Here is a 21,405-nt window from a genome sequence, read left to right as displayed (position 1 = left end):
AGCGGTAACTACATTTTTGATCTAGCATTGGTAGCAGGAGCATCTCCAATTCCTGGGTTAAAAAAATAGTTTAGCAGTTGGTTGTATTACAGTCAAGTATTTTAGACAGCACTTGAGGTCATATATGGTACAGTGTCAAGCTATTGAGGCTTGGCGTCTAATCCAACTATGAGAAAGATATAATATAGAGTACATATATTTGCGCAGTCATTGTAAACTAAAATACAACATCAACTAATTGGACTGGTCCGTAAGATTGATTGGTCTCAAATTCTCATAGAGTAAATAGCGCTTCTTTTTACCATCTACGAAATTAATCAAATCAAATCTATTTAATTCAAGTAAACTTCATAATGAAGCGTTTTTGAATCGTCAATATGTAAACACTACCACCGTTTCGGAAAGCAGTCTATAGCGAGAACAAACGGCAAGAAACTTGCATAGTTGCTCTTTTCAAATAAACAGATTTATAATGCTGTTATTTACAATTCGTGTTCAATAAATCTTGTGACGGCACCCGAGCCAGGCCTTTTTCTAAAAAGTATTATTTTAATGAATAAAAAGATATATTATTTAATCATACTGTAGTGTCGTTCATTTACATATTTTTTTTTGTAATATCAGAACACTTTTAAACAAACATTGTCAGCCCTAACGGTTAGAGTAATATATGAACTGTGAACGCCAAAGGGATGTCTACAGAGTGATGTTAGTATGACATCATATATATCAGTCTAATATATTGTGATAGTTACGAGAACAGTTATCCACATAAGAATCGAATAAAAATTATGCGTATTAATGTGAGAAAATATGATGTTAATTTATATATAAATAAATGAAATTTCTTTTGGTTGAAAAACACACGTCAAGCTTTCAAATGCTACTTTATATATTTTTTTGTTTATTCACAACTCACGCTGAAACAGTATATCATTATATAATAATGATAGACTGTTTCAGCGTGATAAATACGTCATTACAACCTTAACAATATACTTTAATAAATATTTACTGCCTAAACTCAGTCAGTACTTACGAACCGCTCTATACTGCTATATGTAATAGCAGTATAGAGCGGTTCAAAACCCTTCAAGAGTTTATCTCTAATACACAATATTTATTTTAATTTTATTAGTCAAATATATTGGCGTTCATATCTAGAACAATGAGCTTTATTATATATTTACTTGGGACTTTGTGCAAGATCGTCTGGATAGGTATCAGCCACTCATCACTTTTACCAACCACCAAACAGCTATACTTAGCTGGTGCTGTTGTTTTCCGATTTAAAGGGCGCGCGAGGCGGTGTAACTACAGGCATATGAGCCATAATATTCTAGTCCCCAAAGTTAGTGGCGCATTGGCAATATAAGGAATGTATACGGTGCCAATGCCTAGGGGCGGTGTTGACCATATAACGTAAAGTTTGCCTAACTTTAAAAAACTAAATGCTACGCTTCTACTAAATAATATGTCGTTCGAGATGTTTCGTGAATATATAGATAGACTAAATATTTATAGAAACCATTTGGCTTGTAGCTAGCTAGTTATCTTTTTAACGGTCCTTCAATAATCTGTTACCTTATGAACTGATAAGCCTTTTCAGTCACTAAGTGCACATAATGGTACACCAAGTCGTGTAATAGATACTTGTCGTAGGAATTTTCGATCGCAATCGAGTTGCGTGCGCACGCATTTAAGATAACGTGATTTCTTACGTGATAATCTATGTAATATAATAATCGTTACAACGTTTATGGGAATATATTTTAGAAGAAAAAAAAAACGATTTCTCAATTTATTGCATATTTTTATGATTTTTCGTAATCATAAAATAAAGTACACGTTATGTTGTTTGATATATTTTTTATTAGTTTAGTTGTTTTTATAAGAATCGCCATTTTATACACTTAGTAAAAATATTAAAGCGAACAGGTGTGTCATCTACGATATAATTTTACATTACATTCCATTAGTTTCATTCAAACATTGCACTAAAATTTTAAATCAAATCAAAATTTACTTTATTCAAGTAGGCTTTATTACAAGCACTTTTGAATCGTCATTTAACAAACAATTTAAAGTAAAGCTAACACCGGTTCGGAATGTAGATTCTACCGAGAAGAACCGGAAAAAAACTCTGTTGTTACTCTTTAACATATAAAAATACAGTCATTTTAGTTAAATACAATTATATATGTATGTTATGTCGCTTGCCTGGAAGTCAACAAGCATTAACTCCACGCTTGTTTATCATCAATATAATCTTGTAACCTTTAGATTTAGCCGTCATCGCGACCAAATGAAATATTTTGGTATTATTATGTTGTGTTCTTATTTCAAAATCATATCGTTTGTGTTGTACTATCCGACCTCAAGTATAAAATTAATCTCACCTGACCTTTGTCAGTAGGAATAGCTTTACCGTATTAATATTCATTTTGAGTGCAAGATAGAGCTTAAGATTTCATACTGGGATGTAACATAGGTAAACTTTCCCTTGGTAAGTTGCTAATTAGCTGAAGTACTAATAAACTAAACGAGTTTTAATGATTATCTTAGGTGCTAACACTAATAGGCACAACGAAACAAATTATGTATCTGTTAGTATAATGATAAGGCTACTAATTTTTTTTTTACTATAAATTAAAAATTATTTTGCTGATGATAGTTTATTTTTAGAAATTTATTATCAAACATGATCATAATTAATAATCTTGTTTCGCTGTTTTTTTTTTTTCTAATTAATCCAAAGTATAAAGCATTGTTATCAAAAAGCTAAACACGTTTATTATATCATAATATTGCAAATACTAAAAAGTGCGATAGTTTTTGTACTTACCAAGATGTAACGATAAACATAGACGTAAAAATATATTGAAATTAATAAAGGTTGCAATTTGTCATAGATGCGATTCGTACAAAAATAATCAATATTTGCGGTAAACACTATTGCTCGCTACATGTATGTATATAAATATTAAAAAAAGTTTCGACTCGGTCAGTCGATTCGTAGAAACGACCAGCAGTATTGTTTGCATTGCAATTCTAATTCAAATGTTCCTACTTATTAATTCAACTTGAAGATAAGAGACCGCGAGCATGAAATAGATTATCGTCTGCACGAAAATACTCCGAGTATAACGGTGAAGGATTTAGTTTGAAATGCTCTTCGAAATCAATTTGCTTATAAGCTATCTCTCTTCGAGTAGTCTTCAGAACAGACGGGAATCATATCAGTGAATACTTATAATATATTTTTTTTAATTTATCTTAAAAAGGCAAACAACTGATTTTTTTTTATAAATCATATATTCAGTAATGTTATGTACGATACGTACAAGTACGATGAGTTCTTTGTATTCTGAAACGGAAACTAGTATATTTAGTACTACTACAGTAATTAAAATGAAGTGAATTGAGGTGGTGACCATTCCTTGTAGATAGCCCCCGTCTGAAACACAAGAAGCGCCAAGGTGCAAGTAGTGATGATATCCTCTTCACCAAAGGAAGATTTTTAAAAGACCTTCTGGGGCGCTTTACTAGATGTCCTCAGACTTGACAATTATCCGCAAAACGCCTTCCAAGGCCTGGCGCCCAGGGTTATTGCACCGCTGCATTTTGGATTAACACTGTCCTGCTTATAAACAATGGTAATGTACAATATAGAAAACCATTTCTTAAGTTGTCAATGCGACGGTAACCACAGGGTCTAAGGTGTTATTCCCTTATACCTGTAATTACACTGGCTCACTAACCTTTCAAACCGGAACACAGCTATGCAAGTAGTGGTAATGGTAATGGGATAATTGGTAAGTTGGGGATCCCAGCTCGAATCTGAATGGGCATGTTCAAAGTACTGCCATCGGTAAATAGGAAACATTTAGTTTTAATAATATTGTTTTAATAATAGGTGTGTTTAGAAAACGTTTAACGTACAGTATGGTTTCCTTTTTGTTGAGATTGTAGAATTGTTTAATTTAAGTATAGATATTACATTTGTTCAGTTCATGGAATTATAATTGAAAGTATATGAATATTTTGTTAAGTGAACAATTTATGTGTTATTGAGAATTTATAAAAAAATAATAATACGAGTATGTCCTATAACTCGTTAGCTCATCACATAGCCTTAGGTTTCGATTAGTGTACTATAAAGATTATTTCGGTTTATTATGAAAGCGGTTGGGTGACTGAATGTAAACAAAGTCGTTATACCATATATTTTTCTTATATATATATTCATTACTTTGAACATCTTCAGCTTCAATATTTCATCAATGTTCAAAATATAAAGACACAGATAACCCTCTTTATTTCCTAAAATTTAAATTAATTAATATTTTTGTATCAAACAGTGATTATAAATATTTTTTGCCAATATTGACATATAGTTTTTATGCAACAACATGAAATTCACTCGTCATGTAAAATGTCTAAATTTAAAGTGGGTTATTATTATATATACTAAAATCTTCTCAAGTATCTTAGTAAGGTTAGGTTTAGTAGTTTTTTTCAGTTCGGCATCACAAAAAAATCTTATCATTTATGAGTACATATAGATTATAAGTACAGATTACTATTTACCGCACATATATTTAGTTTCTTAAAAAACACTAAAGATGAAATCAAACCATATTTACATTTCCGCTTTCCAAGCGGTTTGTCGAGACCTACTTAATCAAAAGGCGATTTAAAACCTGAATAAATTTGAATTGAACATTAAGAAAAATAAATATTATTTAAGATAGCTGTTTCCATGCATGCGCTGCACTGCGCTAAACAGCAAAATGTGAAGTCAGCTGAAACATGCAAAATCAGGCCGTAAGCAAACACGCATTTTTGCTAATGAAATGAGATCATATAGATTTCTTTCTAGCTTAGTCTATAAAAACCAGTGTTACAATATCTCAAAAACTATTTATGTTACGTTTAAATAATATTAAAATAAATACATCAATGCAATGTAGAAAACGTCTATAATAGTATTATAAACGGGAAAGTAACTCTGTCTGTTTGTTGCTCTTTCACCGCCAAACAACTAAACGGAATTGATGAAATTTGGAATGAAACAAGCGTGAACTCCAAAGAAGGAGGTTACTTTTTATGCCTAACTCCTAGAGACTAACCTATGAAACGCGAGAGAAGCTGCGGTTGACATCTTGTTTAGAATACTTTTGTATTTACTTATTAAAAGTTTCAAGCTTTTTGACGATTCGTTTTATTTTGTTATTTGTTTTAAAGTAGTGTAGATATAATTAAAATAAAGAGCTGGAAAAATAATGTTTATTATTCGAGATTTTATATTTTACTTGGTTTGTACGGTACATCCATACTTATTATAAAAGACAACAATGAGGCGGCCTAATCGCCTTATTTACGTGATGTTATTTGATACCGCGAATCTCTTTCAACTATAGAGTACTGGAAACAATAAAACTATAAAAAAACTATTTTGTTGATGATTAGGGTACTTAATAGGTAACATTGTTCTGTCTACGATTCAATGTTCTGTAATGATCTATATCTTCTGGCAGGAAGCGAGGTGTAAACAATCATTTCCGTGAAAGCTGATGTCGGTGCATTTCCAGATATTTGTAAACGCAATCAAGTGCGTGCACTGGCCCTTGCTCCGAAACGAGCACTCGCAATTATCAGACAATTTTGATTCAATTTAGCTATTTGAGTGTATGATGTTAGGTTCAAAACCGCTTGTAACTGAGCTTGTGCTGTGTGAAATAGTTGTACAAATTGTATATGTTGTAATGGGCAAGTGTTGAAACAGGGAAACCCTCGATTGTTTGACGTGTGCCGCGTTGAAGATGGATGGCGGTTATACGGAGCCGTGATCGGAAACATATGGGAGATTGATTGATTTACAATTGTTGCGAAATTAATGTATTTCGTGTCACGTCACCAATGCGTTATTAATGTACCGCGTCAAGTGCTTTGTTGTGGGTCCTTTGGATTTTATAACGTTTTGTTAAATAATAACCTTTCAAAATATAATTCATATTGTTATGGGACTGTTAGCGTGAGCCCCAGTTTAGTTTTATCGAGACTTATAAGTATTAGGGCAGGTCGTTTAACTAATAAAGTAAAGCACAAGAATAGCCTTACCAATTAAAAAAATAAAATCTTATGTTCAAAAAACATTTATAATTAAAGCATATTACTCATTACATGGTTTTACTCGTTGATTTTCATTCTGGCTGGTTAATTTAATTGTATACAATTAACATACCTATGTAATTTATTTAGTGAAAAAGAGTAACTTCGGAAATTCTTGCCGGTTCTTCTCCGTAGAATTAACATTTCAAATTGTTGGTACATTTAAATTTGAAGAATATTTGGATATTAGTTTTTATTGAAAAAAAAATTCTCACCAAAGGAATAATACGATTCCCGAATTAACTCGCGTTATAATTGTTGAATGAACTTCAAGCCTCCTCCTCGGGATGAGAGAATGCCTTTTCCGAGTAGTGAAATATTTACAGGCTGTATCTTTTTTATCATAATGATGATTAATATGCCTGTATCATAAGCCTTCTCAGCAACGCTATTTATTTATGTAAAGCCAATCGTGCGTACAAATAGTCATTTTAAACAACAATACGAAACCATAAGCAAATAATAATATTTGATTACCATAACAATATGAAACTGTGAGACGAGTCGAGATGGCCCAGTGGTTAGAACGCGTGCATCTTAACCGATGATTTCGGGTTCAAACCCAGGCAGGCACCACTGAATTTTTATGTGCTTAATTTGTGTTTATAATTCATCTCGTGCTCGGCGGTGAAGGAAAACATCGTGAGGAAACCTGCATGTGTCTAATTTCAACGAAATTCTGCCATATGTGTATTCCGCCAACCCGCATTGGAGCAGCGTGGTGGAATATGCTCCAAACCTTCTCCTCAAAAGGAGAGGAGGCCTCTTTCCCAGCAGTGGGACATTTACGGGCTGCTAATGTAAAAAAAATAAAAAAACAATATGAAACTGTGAACGCAGAAAACCCGTCGCGTTATGTGATGTGAAATCGTTCTCTGTGTTTACACAGCGACATTAGTCGATGTTTACGGTTCAGTACTTAATGGACCCGTGATGATTTGAACTCAAATACCTATCTACAGACCGTATCTCTACTTAGAGTGTAATAGGAAAAATTTAATTAGCTCATATAAATGTTTCCTTTGTAAGATCTAAACTCTTCCTAGAAGTATGGATAAAAAAGTACAAAGGTTTAATTAAGCGTATTAAGTACCTGTGTTTAATTTTATACGTTTTGAAATAAATGAGTCGTAATGTCCCAGTGGATGGTTACGTGTATCTCAACAGATCCTTTCAATCTGGGCAAGCTGTTCTGTTATCGACTATTTTGTTTATTCTACTCGTGTTCGTCGAAGAAAATATAAATTCTTGTAACGGATACAATTCTGCCTCAAGTATATCCACAATCTCATAGGGGATAAGCGTTGGAAAAAACTCAAGACTTTTCAACAAAAAAAAAAAATCCATTGCTCATCGGTGAGTCATTTATGGGCCCTTACTTAACATTTTAAAGTTACATTGCAATTCAAAAGATAATTGATTTTTAATTTCCGTGAAAATATTATTGTTCTTGAATTTCTCGTTCCTCGATAAGGCTACACTCGTAGTGTTGTTCAGCACTACTATTTAATTGTATCTTAAATCTCAAGCGCAAGAGATTATAGGAATTAGAAGATACCTCGCATTAATCAATGTCCGCGGACGCACGACTCAAACACCGTATCGGATTTCAGTGGTCGTTCATTAAACAGTAGCCAATTATATGCTTCGAGTGGATTAGCATGCGTGATTACTTAAGTTGGCGATAAGGCATGAAAGTAAATATACATTATATTATACCGGTTATATTTATAGATTTTATATAGAAATGTATAAGTTTAGCTTCGAATGATATCTGTGTGCATAATTTTGAAAGTTCGCTTGATTTGGGGGTTTAACGCCTAGAAAGGTAATGAAATATTATGACTTCAAAGTGATTGACAACTCTTTGCTCTTTTTTGTACTCTTTAAAAATATATAAATCATATATTTTTAGAGAGTACGAAATAACTGCGATTTCAGATGAAATCTTAAAAAGTAAACGCGAACTAGTAATTAGTGTTTTAAGAATAAATAGACCTAAAGAGTAACGTAATGACATAAACATAAAAAAATATTTTCTGTTGACTTACAGCTACATCAATTGGCTCACTTTCTGTCATCGGATATTTACTCAAACCCGTATCCATATCTGTTGACATAAGTCATCTATTCCACACAGATGTCAAGCAGGAAAGGCCAGGTGCTGGTTAGCTAGAAAAAATAAAAGAAAAAAAGCATAACAAGAGGTGCGGAAGCGCATGCGCGGTTCACTTTTCACGCGCGGGCGGAGGGTGGCAGCATCGACTTAAGCAAGGGTACTGACGGCGCGCGCTCAGTCAGCTGACGTTCGTCGACTCGTTCGCACGTACATAAATCTCTGCCGGATTCGCGCAGTGACCGCACTTGTGTTAAAATCGTGGTTAATTTAAAAAAAGCCTTATTCACAATGGCCACATACGCCCAGTTCAAGCACGTCGAGCTCTACAAGATTGGTCATGGAAAGAATAGGTGAGTGTGGTCGATTTTCAGATGCGCGGATGCTGTAAATTTTCAGCAAAACGGGAGGGACATCTCTTTGTGGATGGGGTTGTGCGGCTTACGAATGTTATTACTGGCTGTTTCATAAATTTATGATTTATTAATTTTCCGGTATCGTTAGTTCTTATACGAAAATGATGACTAAAAAAACAATTCAACTACAATTTCTATTTATTATAATACTTAACTTCTTAAATTTTATACTTTTAATGTTAAAATTATAATTTATTTTATGAAACAAAAAGTTTTTGTCGATGATATATTTTCTTGCTGTAAAGTATATTGAACTCTAGGTCATTGTTATGCGGAGGTCACGCTTCGTTGTTCATATCGCGATTTCAGTTTCAGACGAAGAAATTATAAAGCGCTAAGATTTAATATATAATTATTATTTAAAGTAAAATCGTGATAAATAGTTTTAGTTCTTTAGGTACAAGATTCGAGCACCTTAAAATATTTGAAATGTATTTTATGCAAATAAAAAAATCTAGCCAATATTGGATTTTATCAAATATTTTAGGGATATTTTAAAAATTACGTGCGCATTTTCTAAATGAATGTTTTTTTTTAAATATTTGCGTTGCAAAGACATAAAATTAGTATTTAAGCGTTACTACGTTTATTAAAGTATAAAGAGATGAAATTTGTGAATGAGTAAAAAGCAACATCCATATGACATTTAGAAAATAGCGAAGCTAGCGGTTCTACGAAATTTTAATAGGGCGTCGTAAGTGCGGTGATACTTGCTAATTTATAAATGACAGAAGTACAGAAACTATAAAATATCTGTTTAAATATTTTTTTAACAATTATTACGTCGTCGTCTTTTATTCTATTATGTCCAAATTTTAAACATTATAGAATCAATATCCAAATTATTATTCTGCGTTAAAAAAAAGTGATTTATAAGATTTTATTAATTTCTCTCGAAACGTTATTTTGGTTTATTGTGGCTTAATAATATTATTACATTGAAGTGAAAATAACTTAGGTCATAATTTTATTGTTAGACTAGTCAAAGGGCGAATGATAAAGGTGTTTCAGATAAACAACGATTGATACAAAATTGAACAAACATTATTTTATTCGAAATGAATACTAATATATACCTTGAGTACCAAATAGTAAATACTCATATCTGCATACATGGTATAAATACATTTACAACTATTTATCTTATTATATTTTTTATTAAAAGCGATCTAATGTTGTCTATGTTGCGATAAAAATATTGCTCTACATCGTAAATATCTGTGTCGTCTATGTACACACGTTCCACATTGGCAAAAGCCGCATATCTGAAGCGGCACTAGAGTCGCGTGCCAGCGAGGCACATTAGCATATCCATAGGAAGTGACGTGATTACTTGGGGCGAGCAGACAGACGCATAACCTCCCTTAACTTTGGATTTACGAAATTATTACTACGCTTACAGCAAATAGCAGATCAAAAATCGTTATTATTTTTCATTTAATAGCAATTATTATCTATTCTAGCGTAAACAAAATATTGTATATGTTGACTTTGCTATTTATCATATTTAAAAGTTCTGTGATTTATACAATAATGAAATGATGATTTAAAAAAAAAATACGACTGACTAGTAGGAAAGCCTTTCTTGAAAATCTGTTAGTGTTTTTGTTGTAAACCTTTTTAACAAGTATTTTTTTTCTAATAAGCAATTTATATTCGATTGAACCGAGATGACCCAGTGGTTAGAACTCGTTTATCTTACCGATGATTGCGGATTCAAACCCAGGCAAGCGCTAAATTTTCATGTTTGCTTCATTTTCTTTCAAACCTCGAGAAGATTCAAATAGAGAGGTGGTTTTAGCCAAAAATTGAGGCAATTTACAGGGTTTTATTTTGACTTTTATTCAATTAAAAGTATACACATCTAAGTTTTGTAATCATATACTGTTGAAATTTCTATGTTCTCTTATTTTTTTAAACCACAAAAGAGTTGCTAACTCTATTTTTCAACAACAACTACATTAACAGCCTGTAAATTTCCCATTGTTGGGCTAAAGCCTCCTCTCCCTTTGAGAAGGTTTGGCACATATTCCACCACGCTGCTACAATGCGGGTTGGTGGATACACATGCGGCAGAATTTCGTTGAAATTGGACACACAGAGGTGTTCTCACGATGTTTTCCTTCACCGCCGAGCACGAGATGAATTATAAACACAAATTAAGCATGCAAGCATGAAAATTCAGTGGTGCCTGGGCTTGAACCCACAATCATCGGTTAAGATGCATGAGTTCTAACCACTGGGTCGTCTCGGCTCATATTTTTCGTTCAGACTAAAAAAGTGTCCTTGGTTGGAAAGATATATGGCTCAGTAAAAAGGTCGGTGCTTAATATAAACAACTAGGTCATTTATAAACACGATTGGAAAAGCAGATACGTTAATATATTAGGCTATGAAAATCTAAGGTCTCACGCTAAGGACGATTGAACAGCCGGGCAATTCTAGACTCCACAATTCATAGAGGTATTTTTATATTTTTTTAAATTAATTAACTATTTATCAATTCAATAAATTAATATTAAATTCAATATTTTATAAAGTAAGAGTCGATAATTGTCTCAGTGCAGTTTACTTTAGATTTATGTACTTAGATCTTATCTCTTGTCCAGACCTTAGAAGTATAACCTTATTATTGTAATGTCAGTTGAAAGATATACACTTGCAAAATTCGTCTGAGGTCTAAATATTTAATTAAGACCTTTTCTCTCGCATATCATGACATAGATTAGAAACAAAAAAGAAAATATTTTTGTAATTAAAGCAGTTTAAGAAAGTAGAAAATTATAATCATCTGCGTTTGCTATTATTTCAAAATAACGAGAATGCTACGGACTCATAAATTCGCTTCTGCGTTATTCGTCACGTATAAAAAGTTATTTATATCACCACGTCAATGAACAGCTTGGAAACTCGTGTTTTCTCATACTAAATTGCCACATTCTAGGAACAAAATAACGATCCCATTTTCTGTCGAAAATGCCATAAAAAAGCCCTAAACCATGAAGCTAGAAGACAGTGTAAATTACGGAGCAATTCATGGTGACGGTCTTACAATGTTGATCCGGGTAATGGTAGTCGGATGGTGATGTTTAATTTTATGTGTCGCTGCCATTAAATATAGATGTCAATCTTTATCGATACTTATTATAATACCAGAGTCTAACAGCCGATTTCCGAGTAAATTGCCTATAAATATATGCAAGACGTAATAATCGGTAGTTATTCTAATGATGTCTTTTAACGGCTATGATCGGAATCCTTTTAAGATATCTGGGTGTGCGACAGTGTATCGCTAAGTACTGCGATTTGATAGGTTTATTAGGAGATTAAATTGTGCGTGTGTCTTATGTATTCATTGTAGTTGCTAAATTGCTTGTATATATGTGATATTATTAAATATCTTGATTTATTATTTGGCATTGAACGTATCTAGAGTTGAAATAAAGAATGTTTCAACTCTCGAGTGCTGTCACGTAAAATAGTTAAGAGGAGTTAATTTAAGAGTGTCGCTAAATGTTTTAAATGGTCAACAACTTTCACATAATGTTGCTTTTAAACGTAAACATTTCCGATTTATGTTTAAAGTGGTACCACGACGATTATTAGCCTCACGTAAACACTTCAGCGTGCATTCTTGAGTGTTTGTACATCTACAGGTTAGTTTGGGCCCAACAAACATGTATTTAAAAAAAATGTTCAGATGTTAGGGTATTTTATTTTTTATTAAGTATTTATCTGTTTTATCGCCATGACATGGATGGAATATGCAGGAAGAGGATACTGCGGATATTGGTAGAGGAAATTAAGAGAAAAAGCCCTGAAAAAAGCGAATGAAAAATAATTTGGATACTAATGTATATATACATTATATAGCAACATAATAACGAAAAGTTTTTATTTAATTACAAATTATCAAAAACAAAACAAGTTCGAGACGAAGCAATTAGTTTAACACAAAACCTTAGTTGCATGTGCTTATGTGATCACACTATATAAAAGCTATATCGACGCACACGCACGTTTTTGTAGAAACTTACACCGCTAATGGAATTACGACATAGTGATAGAACAAAAACTCGGTAAAATGCGCCATTGCTATGAAGCGTTAGTCGACGTTTGAAAAAATGCAGCATCATGTAAATATATTAATTAAAAATATTTTTTCTTACTATTTTGAAATACGTAAAAACGTAGCCTTGTCATATACATTTATATTAAATGAAACATTATGTTACTAATCTTACGTGACCTTTTTTTCTATTGACGTAAAACATGAGCTTATTATAATTCACCCTAAATCACAAGGCCAATGGTCGCGTGCCATTGCGAAACAAATACCTATAGGATGATTTCATGCCGCAGTACAGAGTTTCATGACAGTTCGCAGTGATTACGAATATCTGCAAAGCTACATGTAACTCACACGATTATATATTATACTGGTTACCTACCTTGTTTTATTTCGTTGAAGCATAATAACAATATTCTATACAATTCGTTATAACTAAAAATAAACAAGAGTGTATTCGATATTTAAATTAAATTAAATTATATATGAATATACAATGTAATAATTAATTTATATACATATATAGTGTATAGTGTGATAAACATTGTGTATTTATTTTTATATTTCAAATAAAAAGTTTAAAACTAGATACATTTGTATTGTTTTCGTTTGTTTAAGTATTCTAAGAAAAAAAAAAAAACTTTCTAACTACCATATGAAACATTGAGATAACTGTTTTTACAATTTTATAGTAAATTCTGTTTGCCAATTTATACTCGTTAAGTTTAACGACCATTTGTTTGTTCACTGCTGCCATTGTTTTTTATCTCTCTTTCATTTAATTCTAAGATTTTTTATATAATAAACTAATTAAAAATAATGATTTAACAGAAAAAAAACGATGTTTTGGTACATTTTTGCAAATTTAAATTGCAAAAGTAAAGTACAGGTCAGTGGGGCTTAACTTTTAATGATCGTGTTCTGTGGTGATTTTCGAACCTTAAGCATATGCAATATGATGCATTTGAACGAAATCTTAACTATAAATTTGTAAATGAATTATTTTTGTATTATCACCTTGAAATAACTTAAACAGCTATTTACATTTAATAATATTATAAAACGACTTTAACGTTGTCATGAATAAGTTCCCACGGCAATGCCTAATAGGTTCTTTCATTGCATCAATCACATAAAAGTAGTTTGTACAAAGGGCCCTTAATGTTCGTGTCTTTTATTTCTCATAAAAACTAAACTGTTAATGCATTAGTCAACAGGCAAATTAGTTACGGTGTCATCTCAGTGTTATTATAGTAATTGTTTAAAGCATTTTGTTTTGTGCAAATCTGTTTATTTGATTTTTTTACTGGACTTTAATTTTTTTCAATGAATATTTAGGAAATAAAGGCTTTCAGAAGTTTATTGTAAGATAAAATTGAATTGAAAGCTATCAAATACATTATTATTATACTGTTAATAACGTTAACGTTTTATCAGGCACTAAAGGCTAACATCGCTCCGTGGTTGCTTGTAAAATTTTATTGATGTCTGATAGCAATCCTTTCTACAGTACAAGTTTTAATAATTTTCATCGATTAAAGACTTGCAACATATTCGTAGAAGTTCTAGGTATTTATATGATCTATAAAGTTCAGCTATATCTGTTTAATATATTATAAAAAAAAAAATACGAAACAGATAATGGATTTATAAAAACTTTGGTAGCATTTAGATACTTTTGTATAAACAAAAATTGTAAGTCAAATCGAGGCAGCGAAAAGGTGATTTGATCGTGTTGACAGGCAGAGCGCATCGGGATCCGTTATATCTACGCGGGAGTTAGTTATCTGTGCGCGAAGTTTTTATCTGTTCATTTTGTTTTTATCTGTGTGATTATCGCGCGCCGTTAGAATGCACGCGCCGAGCTGCAACTGAAATAAAACTCTTGTTAAATCGTTTAATTGTCTTTATAATTGTATAAAATAAGTAGGTATATACTAAGCTGCTTTGGAACAGCGTGTTGGAATTAGCTCCAAGCTTTCTCTTCAAAGGGAGGGTTAGCCCAGTAAAGGGACATTTATGGGAAGTTACTTTTAAAAAAAATAGTAGCAAAGTAGCAAATTTAATAATTCTATTAATATATTTTTTTAAAAGTAGCAAATTTAATAATTCATTAAGCACCAACGTGATCTGTTCGTAGCTTAGTTTTGGTATGAAAAACCAATAAATTTATTCTTGTGATAATAATCTATCTAATACAAATTTCACATTTTTTTATCAATGTTGAGTTATATTAAAATTAAATTCTTCCTATACAGTGATAAAAAATATGTTATTTATGTAACTTTTTCTTTTAATTCAAATATTGTGTCTCTTTTGTTAAATATTACCCGTACCCGTAGCTTTAAATAATAAGTTATCTTTGATATTCGAACTATGGATAGAGTTGTTATGTTCAACTCTTGTATAAATAAATAAATTAACATTTAAATGCACATCGTTTTAGTTTCTTTATTTAATATTCATGAAACTTAAGGGTATCGTTTACAAATTAAGTTATTACTTTTTTTTTTTAATAAAAAAGTAAGTAAAACGCATTTTTTTAAATGTGCATTCATTTATATTGTAGTTACAGTGATGAACTTATTTACCTTTCAAATTTTCTTATTTAGACGGTAATAACCGTTGTATTTACAGACAAAAGGGACGAAGCATTTTAAATCGTATAATTTAAACTTTTTACTGTTCCGATGTGTTTAGACTGTTCTTAAAGTAAGGTATTTTTTACAAATAATGTGATGTATGATTTTAATTATTTAATGTAGAGGTTATGCATTTCCCGTTATGATTACTATTCATGATATAATATTACTTAAAAAAACACACACACACACACGAGCAATCCCCTCGGTTCTTACGGTTGCAGTTTATTTATAAAGAAAAAAATTTGATAAAATATAATTTAAACCAGAGATTTTTTTTGAATTGGATCATTATCCGCAGACATTATAATACTAAAGTATAAAGTTATTAAAAGTATGTTCCTGTTCCTTTCCCTCTGTTTTATATGATATATGATAATTAGAATATTAGTTTAAGATCAATAGAAGAATACATCGATATAAAGTATAAGGCATTATAATATATTCTAAAGTAATTTTCAACTTATTAAGACGCGATGATCGCTCTTTCTAGAGTGTGTGTATTATTTATTACAAACTCGTTTATCGGGCAGGTGCTAATTGAAGTTCTCACAGTACTCGTTTATGCGAAACGTTCATAAACAGATATAATCGTAACGATTTGTTTGAAGTTCTCTTATATATCAAGTGTTATATGTATGTATTCAATAAATTTGTTTCTTTTGAGTAATGATTTGACTATCAAATTAAAACAGTGGCTTAACCGGTGTAAATTGGAATATTAATACAATGCTTATTTAAAGGAAATATATATGAATATTTTTCCAAAAAAGTTTGAAATTCTTTACGAAATCAGCGAAAGTGGTCGTGAGCGAGTAAATAGGAACTAACGGACCGTATTCGTGACTGACGCGTGCGCGTGCTACGTCTAAATTTACAGGTGCGCGCGCGCACGAAAAGTACGATCCGTCGAAAGATAACCGACTTTATTACCGCGCTGAGTTATGGCGACCCACCGTCAGTTCTAGCGATGCAATACTCTAGTTGATGAGTTTCAGATAACAGAATGCATGCCAGACACGGAAATTGGATGGTACTAATGTAGATTATCAAATTCGTAATGCATCATTGTAGAAAAAAGCTGTAATCAATTTATTATATATGTTTGCTATTATTTAGATTGATTTTTGTTCAACTAGTACGAACTTATGCTGAATGTTTAATTTGAAGAATGTACGCAAAAAACATATTTTATTATATGTGATCAAATGAACTTCTTGAAGTGAAGTTCGATCATTATTATATGAGTCGCTTCATTCGAAGATACAATTAACTAAGTAGTCCTTTTAACTCACAGGCATTGTCCGCACGTTTAGAGAATCGATTCATAATCGACCTCTTTTTATTTTTATTTTTTATAGCTTATTTTTTCATGTCGTACTGTCACTTGTCACATCATTCTTGTTTAGAGATTTACATTAAAAAGTTTTTAGTCTGGCCGCGGGTGGGTGGGAACATTGTATCTTCGAATGAAGCGACTCATATAATAATGATCGAACTTCACTTCAAGAAGTTCATTTGATCACATATTATATGTTCGTCGCTTCATTCGAAGATACAATTAACTAAGTAGTTGTTCAGAGATGGTTATTATGAATAATGTTTTATGTAGCCATTTCATTTTATTGAAATGGCTACATAAAATAAAAACTTTTATTTTTCACACATTTATGGATTTTATTTATTTGAATTAACAAAATTATCATTTTAAATTATACATATGTATTATATTAATATAATTATTAACCATTATCAATTCCACAAACGGAACGTGCGAATGTTCCATCATTCGTAAGGGGTCGGTTATAAAACCGAGCAAACGACAATGATGATCTAGTCCAGCCCGCTGTCTTTCTAATAGTGTCAATGCAGACTCCTGCTGATGCTGCTGCCGAGGTGGAGGCGTGACGAGTACTGTGTGCACTGAACACAGATACGTCAATGCCACTCTCCGCTAGAGTCTGCTTGATCCACCTACTTATTGTTTGAGAAGATACTGTTTTGTGAGGTTTCTTACAGCTCAATAACAGTCTATCTGTGTCTTCAGACCGCAACTCTGATGTTACTTGAAGGTAATCCTCCAATGTTTTTGCAGGGCATATGCTTGGGTTGTCCATAAAAAAAAGGTAAAAATAGTACAGGCTGGTCACGATTAGTTGCTGATGTCTTTATTATATCAGATATTGTGATCTTTATACCAGAGGGAGTCTTATTGATATTGGCCACTTTGATAAGTGATAACGTTTGGACTCGGTGAGAAGTACATACGGCTAATAAGATTGTCAATTTTTTTGTTAGTTTGGCTAAATCTAGGTCATTATTAGGGTACCAAGTGGAGACAGTGTCGAGTACCAGCTTTGGATCCCATGTTGTGGTGTATTTAGGCCGAGATGGCTTTTGTCTATAAATTGCTTTTAATAAACGTTTAATACGCTCGTCAGATCCGACATTATTTCCGAGAAGTAATGATAGGGCAGATCGATGATTATTAATGGTACCATATGATGCACCCTCGTTAAACATTTTAACTAAAAATGATATTACTGCTGACAGTGGTGCTGCAAAAATACTAACCGAATTTTTTGAGCAAAATGACCACCACAATTTATAAGTGACTGAATATTGTTTCATTGTATTATCTGAAATTGAGGCTACCATTAAGTCTAATGCTATTTCGGGGGTTCCTAATCTATTAAATGCTTCCCTGAGAGCGTCGCGGCCCCCAGGGAAAGGCTGCGGTGGAGTCGGTGGCACGAACTGAAATTTGAACATAAAAGATCTTTACTGGGTTCGAAAATCATAATATCTGATATGATCATTCTTTTTAGAAGGGGAAACCAAGCTTGTCCAGGCCAATACGGAAATACCAGAATACCCATAGCTTTGTCCGTTATAACTTTTCTCAAGCATTTAAGAATAAGAGTAAACGGTGGAAATGCATAGAAAAAATTTGGATACCAGCTGATTGTGAACGCGTCGACTGTCATTGCATCGGGGTCTGGTTTCCAAGAAATATATTGGCGACATTTTGCATTGATACGGGATGCAAATAGATCAATTTGCGGTTCACCTAGGATATGAATTATCTTTTGGAATGCCCAGCCAGATAGTTCCCATTCTATATCCACGTTAGGTTTTCGTGATTCTTGGTCAGCTTCAATATTTTCGTGAGTATTAATATATGATGCAAATAAAGAGATCTCACGCAATTCGCACCATTGCCAAATTTCTTTAGCCAAGTCATTTAAATGAGGAAACCGAATCCCTCCCATGCGATTTATATAGCATAAGGCTGTTGTATTATCTACCCGTACCAATATTGAACAATTAGAATGTGAGCTAGCAAAACATTTCAATCCTAGAAAAACGGCTAATAGTTCTAAACGATTAATGTGGAAGGATGATTCCTCAACTTTCCATCTTCCATTTGCTCGTTTCCCGTTGCAAAAAGCTCCCCAACCGGTTTTAGAAGCGTCAGTAAATATTTCCAACTCAAAATTCGTATCACATCTTAAGGATTTTTTAGTTGATAATATGTTTCGTTTCCACCAATATAAGTCACGTAAAATAATGTCAGTTAGTTTAATTTTTGCCTCAAAATTTACATTTATTTTTAGTGCTAAAAATTTCTGACGTTCGAGGGTTCTGGTATATAACCAACCATATTTGACTGCTGGACAAGCAGCAGTAAGAACTCCGATAAACTGTGATAATTCTCTGATAGAACATTTTGGCAATAAAATGAATTTATTAATTAAAAACAAAATTCTATGACGTTTTTCATCTGGTAAACTTAATGTCATTTTTACCGTGTCATATACAAAACCTAAAAACTTACAGACCTGTATGGGCTTAAGATTGCTTTTATCAAAATTGATTACAAAACCAAGACATTGAAGCAACTCAAGAGTTTTGTTGACGTTGTCTTGGCATTCTACGGACGTATTTCCTATACATAATATATCATCAATATATATAACTGATTTATAACCCTTGTTACGTAAATAGTTCATGACTTCTTTCATTAACTTTGTGAAAACTCTAGGCGCTACTGACAAACCATAAGGCATGGCATTAAATTCGTATGGAATACCATCAAATTCAAAACGTAGATATCTACGGTGTGATTTTTGTATAGGTACTAATAGATATGCCTCTTTTAAATCTATATTTGCCATGAAGCCATCTTTTGGAACTAATTTAGCTGCAGTTCTGTAGTCTTCCATTTTAAAATGTGTGGTATGAATAAATTTATTTAATGATTTAAGGTTAAGAATAAATCTCTTTGATCCATTAGGCTTAGGAGCTAAAAATATACTAGAACAAAAATCATTTTTAGATCTATTACATGGAGATATAGCGCCTAGGTCAAGTAATTTATTAATCGATACTAACATATCGTCCCGATCAATACCAGCAAGCAAGTTCCTTGGAGTTGAAACTTGCTTAGGATATTTCCAAAATGGAATAGCATAACCATCTGAGACCCATTTGAGTATTTCTATATTATTAGAAACGTGAACCCAACAACTATAAAAGAGTTGTATTCTTCCTGCATGTACCTTTATTGTTGAGCTATCGCACGTGGCTGCTTGCCCTGCGTAGGCGGCTTCTGTTGTGCAGGGCCCGTTGGTTGGTATTTCCGACTCAATAAAACACCTCGGCCTCTCTGTCCTTCTCGCCCCCCCCTGTTCGATGAAAAACGAGGGGGGGCTTTCCAGTTTCCCTGGGGACGTGAGCGACTTGTCGATGCTTGATGATTGACAGGTAAGGACGTAGACAAAGATTTCAAGTTTGTAGGAGGCTTCTTTATTAGGAATCCCTGCTTTTCAATCGCTTTTGATACTTTAATTTTTTCGTAAAGTTTATTTCCAAAAAGCATGTCGTCGCGATCCATATCTGGCATTATATTTAAAAAGGCCTTGTTTAAGCCTGGTGCAATAAGTTTTTTTCTTGCCTCGGTCTCGGTGTGATGTAAATCACATAATATGCGACAACTATCGCTTAGAAATTTTATGGCTTGAAGCCTATCTTTGCCTTCATCTAATAGTAATTCTAAGCCTTTGTTAAGTGCAGCTATACCTATGCCTAATTGTTGCTGAACCGCTTCTACCTTTTTATCCCGGTTACGGGTAGTTTCAGCTATGGCAGCCAAAATTTCCGGATTTAATGTTGGTGCCTGTAGTAACGAACAGTTTTCAGGTATCGTGTATTCTTTCATAAGTTTTCCTTTGGTATCTTTATTAAGACCCTTTTTTAAAATAGGCAACCAAAGTTTCGAAAGCTTTTCATGAATGCTTGGCCCGAATTTGAGAGGTTCTTCAGCAATCTCGCCCAGGGCGCAAAGAATATCCGGATCCAGCTCCGGAGCCGATTCCGGGACTGGCAACGAAGTTAACTCTTCACTACCCGCGACATTTTCCTCTAAGTAATTCTCTCTATCACTGTTGTGTTGTGATTCTCGTGTAAGCTCGCCATAATCGTTGTCTGAAAAAATCAGACAAAGAGAAATATTATTGAGGGAAGCCAAAGAACTTTAATCGATTTATAAAAATAATTCGAATTCTATACCAGAGTGTGAGCATAAAAATTCTCATCATGAGGATACCCGATCTAACTCTGGCATTATATGGCAGGTAGTATTAGTTATGTAACAATAAATTGCTTTCGTGAGGATACACAATCCACCTCCCAGCATCACATGGGTTGTATAAAGTATATACAAAGAAATTGCCTTTGTGAGGATACACGATCCACCTCTGACATTATATCGCAGATAGATATTATTTGTATAACAATAAATTGCCTTTGTGAGGATACACGATCCACCTCTGACATTATATCGCAGATAGATATTATTTGTATAACAATAAATTGCTTTCGTGAGGATACACGATCCACCTCCCAGCATCACATGGGTTATATAAAGTATATAAAAAGAATTTGCCTTCGTGAGGATACACGATCCACCTCCCAGCATCACATGGG

At 32.8% G+C, this 21,405-nt stretch overlaps 1 protein-coding gene across 4 annotated transcripts in view; it reads left to right on the top strand.

Annotated features, from left to right (window-relative positions):
- The window catches only part of LOC125071418 (microtubule-associated protein Jupiter), a 111,273-nt gene that overhangs the window by 46,133 nt on the left and 43,735 nt on the right, over nucleotides 1-21,405 (top strand). Inside the window, exon 1 of one of the 4 annotated variants that reach the window (XM_047681660.1) lies at nucleotides 8,483-8,643. The exons of the other annotated variants lie outside the window; for them this stretch is intronic. Within the exon in view, the coding sequence (XP_047537616.1) occupies nucleotides 8,582-8,643 (62 nt within the window). The 5' untranslated portion in view covers nucleotides 8,483-8,581. Of the gene's footprint in view, nucleotides 1-8,482; nucleotides 8,644-21,405 lie in introns of those variants that run through there. 4 annotated transcript variants of the gene reach the window in all.

Source organism: Vanessa atalanta, chromosome 19 (assembly GCF_905147765.1).
Source record: "Vanessa atalanta chromosome 19, ilVanAtal1.2, whole genome shotgun sequence".
Classification (NCBI taxonomy): Eukaryota; Metazoa; Arthropoda; class Insecta; order Lepidoptera; family Nymphalidae; genus Vanessa; species Vanessa atalanta.
Note: the sequence above shows the minus strand (reverse complement) of the source record. Positions and strands in the feature narration are given on the sequence as shown.